This window comes from Ambystoma mexicanum, chromosome 2p (assembly GCF_040938575.1).
Source record: "Ambystoma mexicanum isolate Mex_15411 chromosome 2p, UKY_AmexF1_1, whole genome shotgun sequence".
In the NCBI taxonomy this organism is placed as follows: domain Eukaryota; kingdom Metazoa; phylum Chordata; class Amphibia; order Caudata; family Ambystomatidae; genus Ambystoma; species Ambystoma mexicanum.
The window spans coordinates 1,178,813,899-1,178,821,162 of record NC_090923.1 but is presented as its reverse complement, the minus strand read 5'-3'; the positions used below and the strand labels follow the sequence as shown (position 1 = coordinate 1,178,821,162).

Below are 7,264 nucleotides of genomic sequence, written 5' to 3'. Positions count from 1 at the left end.
GCTATAGTTAACTAAAATACAGATAATATGTCAAAACAGGGATTTCCCTTATTCCTGTGAGGCAGAGGTGTAGACAGGGTAGGGATTGAGTAGGCAAGGCCCACCCGAAATCTGTAAATACCCACTCAACAGCATTGTGTGGGCATTTACAGATGTTAATGTCACTGCGGTGGGCCCAACTACTTTATCTTCAGGCTCCACTTGTTAAACAATCATGGATACGCCTCTGCTGTGAGGTAATAGCATATTTGCAACGAATGAAGAGTCACTGGGTTGAAGACTCCCTATGTGTCGAAGCAGGAGTCAGCCAAAGCGCATGCACAGCAAAGCCCTGGCTTGAGCAGGGGCTCTGGACCTAGGCCCTTTCTGGCTCTTAGAGGCCCAAACAGGGGATTCCCTTTGGCTACTTTTGGCCCTTTGCTGCATATGTTTGGGCTGGATGCCCAGGGGAGACTCCCATAAGAAAGGCAGTGTGCCACATGACCCTCTGGGAGCCAATCAGAGTGCTCAAGATGGCTTCCAAACTAGCAGCTGGAATGCAGGCAGACTTCTGGCTGTTGAAGGCCCAGAGAGCTTAGTTTTGCAGGAAGTACCATTAGATGGTGCACGGAATCCTCTGGGAATGCTGGATGTGGCATAAAATGACATTAAAACGAAAATCCTGTCACATGATGTGGTCACACAATACTCTGGGAACCAATCAGAGTGCTCAAGATGGCTTCCAAACCAGCAGCCAGAATGCAGGCAGGGTCCTGGGTGCTGTAGGCTTGTTGAGACTGTAATGAACTCATGGTGTCAACAGTAAAGACAGACAACAAGTGATCACTGTTCAAGGTTGTTTATTAAACTGCAAAGGTAGGTTGCAAAAACACCTAATCTAAACCTAAACTAAGATGGGAGCAAGCTTCGATCATCAAATAATAATAAGGCAGTCCTAGTGATGTCTTTGTCCAATAAAAGGGCCTATACTAAAAAATCTATTGCCAATCCTTACGCTAAATACAGAAAAAAGGAATGGGATAATGCTCATAAGAAAGAAGGAAGTGTTCACAAATAATAAGTCAGGATGCAGTAATTGGGTTCTCCCTCCCCCACCTTTTCAGCACTGGACAAGGTAGGATTTTTGGAGCACAGCACCTGCTCGAGCTTTCCCAGCATGAGCCAACAGTTCCGCTCTCAGCAATCAGGTCCTTCGGTGGTTAAGACTCTTTTCTACCAAAAGTCTATTGCCTCCGTAGAGCTGATTTATCAAAAATAATCAACAAAGAGTTCCTTTTCACATGTACATTGGGTGACGCCTTTTCCACCCGTGGGTCCCACTCTTCCAGGTTCGGACCCTTCTCAATATTAGCTTCCCTCAGCCGGGTTCACAAAACAATCTCTTCTATGATATTCACGAATCTTAATGTCTTTTTGTACAGTTCACTGTGGACATCCCTCGGCAGAGTTCCCTCTTGTCAACACACTGTATTTCGGGACTTTAGATTTCACCCCCTCTTTAGCGGCATCCCTCTTTCAGGTTCACTCTTGCTAATCTTGTCAATTGTGCCTTGCTCATTAAATTCTTACAATGCGGGATTCATTTCCCATAGCTTCACAATCATCTGTCAGTCAAAGACTTTCAACTGTACAGAAGATTTAACAAGACCCCTGTATGACCACTTTGACCCCCTTATCGCCTTTGCCAAGGCTTTCTGGTAATGATAGTTTCAACAATTGGGCAATCTCCCAGAGTTTCCTGAGTGACCACCCATGTGGTGCCGGTCTCCTCTGTTGCTGGTTTTCCCCCTTTTAGCATCAATAGCTCTTTATGCTTTCACAGTTCAATAAACTGTTTGATACTTTTCGTTCAACACAGTTCGGTTTCTTATCGACTCTCCCCTCGAATCACCGTCTGTGATGAACCGCTTGGCTTTCTTTCTCTTTGAAGTCAAGGTTGGTACCACTGAGACAATTGTCTCTCCCCGGCTTGGTTATTAGCAGAGTAGTGTCCGTTGACATCTGCTGCAACACACGCTGGCGGGCAAGGTCACTTGTCTTCTTGTTACCCTCTCGGTTTGTGCCGTTTTTCTCCTCCTCTTGAACTGCCGTGCTCAGTTACCTCTCTCGTCGTGTGGTCTGCCTTGCTTGTATTGCTCTCTTGTGCTCCACCTTTTATTCCACTGGGGAAGGGAAAGGGCTGTTAGGTGTGTGCGGTTCTGGTCAATTGCCTGACTTTGCCTGACCCTGGTGTGGGGGCATGTCAGGTAAATGACTTGAGTGTTAGGCTGTTGTCCTTCATGATATGCAAAAGTGTTCATGTCGGAAAAGAGGGGGGTAGAGTGTTTGAACATCCTACGTGATAGGTTGGGGAAGAGGTGTTATAAGAAGGGGGATACCGCGTCTCACCCGCCGGTGTCCCACTTCCACTCCCTGAGAACCCCCCATCCAGGTGATCCTCCCTCACTAGTAAACTCCCAGAAGGTGGATCCAGTAGTGATGGCCGTGTCCTGGCCACCTGGATGACAGGTCCCCGGGGGAGACACCTTTAGGTTTCACACAAGAGTCCTCAACTGAATTGCCAGCTTGCTCTAGTTTGAGATGCTTGTTGATACCTTCAATTGGTGCTGATCCAAATCCTAACCTGCAGTATCTGAAAGTCATCAAGCCAATAAGCTGTCCATGTTCATTGATCTATGCTGTAATACCGCCAATAAGATATTTCAGTGGATTAAGCGCTCGCTGTGTGATCTGCAGGTCACAGGTTCGAATCTCGGCAAGGTTGACTCAGCCTTTCATTTCTGAGGTCGATAAAATGAGAACTAATTTTAATTGGGTAATAATTGTATATAAAAATATTCTACATAAGGACTTTGGATAAAGCAGTATATAAATAACCCATTATCATAATATTCAGATCCCACTGAGCCAGCATGACGCCTTCAAAACGTGATTTGAACCCATAGAAAAACATCAAAACGACTGTCTCGATGCTATCAATCTTCTGGAGAAAAAAAGAGTAAGGTAGTAATTTGGTGGATTAGGTGCCCCGTCTGTCATTTTAGCGCCCTGGCCCCTGGGCCTTTCCCTTTATTCATCTTCTTGCCAGAGGAGGATTCTGTCTCAGGCGCCCTTACCAAATCATGTCATTACTTCACTGAGTTCTGAGATGTTACCAAAACAGTAGCAGAGTTCATAGCTCTACTGATGGCATATTCAGCCAATCATAGAGGCAGACAGCTCATCTCATCGAGGAGGAGCACATGTATGTGAACATTACAGGCAAATGAATTAAGTACATTTCCTAAATGAATGAGTGCAGGTCAAACAAACTGCATTGAAAAACAGCCATGCTCATGATGCTATTAATGTGATGAGTAGAGGCACTAAAAGAACAGCCCATGCTTTGTGGCCACTCGCTCACCCTAACTAGTAGTACCTGCAGCTGTTTGTGGAAGAATGTGCATTCGGCCCACATATAATGAAATGTAGACTACGACTTCCAAATGCCTGTGTACTCACATAAAGCATACTGTTCTACTAGCTAAGGGTGTCTACTGTATCCTCTGGCGTTTTCCCCATCTTGTTCTGGATATTTGCTCCGGTGGCGAGGCAGAATGTGGCAATACATTGTGTTTCCTGTGCAAAAGCCCAAAATAATTCAGCACTTTCTTCAAACAACATGATTTTCCTGATACACTACTGTTCCAAATATCATTTCGAAATTTGAATAGTTTCAAAAGATCTCTTGTTTTCAAATCAACGGGAGCTACTGACTATCTTTGCGGTAGCCATGAGCCTAGAAAGGACAGTCACATGGTGAGGTGATCTGGGATGTTCTATACAAACTCTCACAAGGCTCTGTATGAACAAAAACGCCCAGACTTCTTAGAGAAAATTATAGCGATACAAATGATTATTTTCATGCACAATGCTGATAGTTCTTCTGCGCGTCATCTCATTTGAAATAAAGGAGCTGAGTCCATATGCACACAGCCTTATGTAAACACACCCTACCTCACTGTCTTTCCTTACCTACCGTCCTGATCCAGAGTGCTCCAGATCCCTGTCAATTCACCCCCAATCTTCTCCACAGACCAATGACTGGAAACCCAGGCTGCGACACAATAGGTAATAGCCATTTGGTCAAACCTCGGGGCCAGAAAGCCACATCGTTGGTAATGGGGGAAGTACACATGCCTATTGCATTACATTGTAGTACTAATATCTACTAGACAGTAGAAAAGAGGAGAGGCATAGCTCCATCCCACAATATCTGACACAGTACAAGGACAATGGGCCTCATTACGAGTCCGGCGGTAACCGCGGCGTTAAAACCGCCTGGTTACCGCCGGACTCGTATTACCATTCCGCCATCTGTGATTCCCGGAATTACCCGGGCATTACAACCCCGGTTTTCCGGAAATCACGGAGGCGGAATGGTGTTAATCCCCATTCCCATCGAGTCCTATGGGACTCGATGGGAATGGGGATCATGGAAACACCGGCAGCATCTCGTAATGCTGCCAGTGTTTCCTCGTCCGCCTGCAGGCGGGCGGTGTTAAACCCGCCAGGTCAGACCTGGTGGGAACATCACCTCCCGCCTGCAGGAGTTGTGATCGCCCGGCATGGAAACAACGGTGGCAGCGGGTTTACCGCCACCGTTGTTTCCATACTGGGCAATTTGTAATGAGGCCCAATGGCTTCTAAGTCCTCACCGTGCACCAAGCAGAAAGAAAATGCTTCCAGTCATTGGTCCCAAACACTTAATGGGCCTCTGCTGAATCCTCATTGCTGTAGCCTCGAGCTCTTCGGCGGTTGTAATGTACGTGTTGCTAGGGGACATATTTGGTGGTCCTGCTCTGAGCCCCAGACCTTCTAGAAGTAAGTGTTGGTCCATATTAAAGATATATCTGGCAGCTAGAGTCTTAAGTTGCAACACTCTGTGGCGGGTAACTCTCATACGTTTACTGCTCTACACAGCGGCCTGACCCCATATGTTTGCTGCAACCAGACAGACCCTTAAAGATATTGCAGTATGAAATGGTAAACTTTGCAGCATAAAAAAAGCTAATTTTGTTACACAAATGTTTATTTTTTCAGGCACATTTTTTATTATTTGGAAGGTGTAAAATAAGAAGGAAGGCTCTGGACAATGTTTCTAGAGAAGCTAAATTAATCCTAATGTGTAGCTGAGGACATATTTGCATACTAGTTTTGCCTATCTTTTTAATGGAATTTGAATGTATACTTATTTTATGTCTGGGGTTAACTGATTGTTTTAAATGACACAGCTTTGGGACTGCGAGCTTACTCTCCCCTTTGTTGTTTGCTCTTCTCTCACATGTTTATTTATTTGCTGATCTTATATAATTTTAATGATATGATCATTTCATAAATGGTTCCTTATGTAGAAATGTTAACAATTGTATCATTGGAAGTAGGCAACAATGAATGAGTTGTCATTGATAATGCACAATTTCTTTTTATGATCATGTTTAATATATTTCTCTATGCAATTGGTTTTAATTGATGAATTGTATATTGCAAACATTTGATGGCTTTGTGCCAAATAAAAGTGATCTTGACTGACTGAATATTATTAACTGTATTGATCCTTATCAGTTATAATGGTGAGAATATTCCCCTTCCGTGTTCTCCAATCCCCCAAACACCCACATACCTCTTACCAACACTCCTCACACTCACCAATTTACCATCACAACTTACACTGCCGAACTTCTCACTCTCAGTCATGCACATGCTCACGTTCTCTCGCATACTCTCAAGTCACAATTTGCACTCCTGATCTCTGCCACACTCCAAATCATATTCACACCTTACGCTCCTGTGTTCCTCCCGCAGTCTCCAGTTCTTCATTCTTTCTTGCTGCTTCTGCATCGTGCACGCTTTCTCCCATTGTATCACACTCTTCCCTCATCATTGCTCTGAATCTGCGGCTCACAGTCTCTTTCCAGCCAACTGTTTCCTCTCTGCTTTCTGGTCCACCACTCCCTCTGTAGCCAGCGCACCCTCTGCTTTCTGTTCCGCTGCACCCTCTTTGATTTCTGGCCCACCGCCCCACTGTTTCCTCTCTGCTTTCTGGTCCACCACTCCCTCTGAAGCCAGCGCACCCTCTGCTTTCTGTTCCGCTGCACCCTCTTTGATTTCTGGCCCACCGCCCCACTGCTCCCTCTCTGCTTTCTGGTCCACCACTCCCTCTGTAGCCAGCGCACCCTCTGCTTTCTGTTCCGCTGCACCCTCTTTGATTTCTGGCCCACCGCCCCACTGTTTCCTCTCTGCTTTCTGGTCCACCACTCCCTCTGAAGCCAGCGCACCCTCTGCTTTCTGTTCCGCTGCACCCTCTTTGATTTCTGGCCCACCGCCCCACTGCTCCCTCTCTGCTTTCTGGTCCACCACCATCTCTGTAGCCAGCGCTCCCTCTGATTTCTGGTCCGCTGCACCCTCTCTGATTTCTGGCCCACCGCCCCACTGTTTCCTCTCTGCTTTCTTGCCCATCGCTCCCCCCTCTGACCCACTGCTCTCCCTCTGCTTTCTTGCCTATCACTCCCCACCTGACCCATCACTACTCCTCTCTCTCATGTCTCTCTCATATTGTGACCTTTAAAAAAAAAATTACATTTTGCCACAGATCCTCAAAAAGTGGGGCATCTAAAAATAGAGCAGAGGATACTCTATTTTTAGAAAACCCATTTTTGTAAATGAGCAGGGCACCTTACTTCTCAAAGGTGACTTACGCATTTCCAGGGGGCTGAGCTGTAGCACAAATGATGTGCTGGTCAGCCGCCTTGACTGCTTTGGTGTCGGAAGCTCTCTCCGGCCAATAATGTTCTGCAGGCTCCCGGCGCATTTCACCATGACGGACACTTAAGGGGACTGTCACTGTAAAATGTGATCCAAAATAATCTGTCCCGTTTGAGGAAAAGAAACAAAAGTGAGACAGCAGTGGATCACACCTCTGCTGTCACACTTAAAAAAATGTTGCATAACAAGGTCAGGAAATGCCCTGTTATGCAGTGAGCACCCACTGCCCCCTGTGCCTATTCAAAGCAGACTCATGGGCTTGCCTTTGTTTTCTGCACATTTAAAAGTGCATCCTGTTTGTAATTCGGGAGGCACTTTTAAATGTGCAGAGATTTGCACAAAAGTGCAAAGACATGAGAAAGTCCATCTGAATGGGTGCATATAAGATGCCCCCATTCAGATGTCGTTTGGGGATTGGGCTGTTCTCCTTTTTGGTGCAAGTGATGAGATGTGCTTGCGC

General features: G+C 45.9%; 1 protein-coding gene across 1 annotated transcript; it reads right to left on the bottom strand.

Moving 5' to 3' along the window:
* Positions 1-5,940: 5,940 nt before the first annotated feature.
* LOC138567866 (brain acid soluble protein 1-like) lies at positions 5,941-6,498 on the bottom strand. The gene has a single exon (XM_069646358.1). It carries the CDS (start codon positions 6,496-6,498, stop codon positions 5,941-5,943), a length of 558 nt encoding a protein of 185 aa, XP_069502459.1.
* Positions 6,499-7,264: the final 766 nt, after the last annotated feature.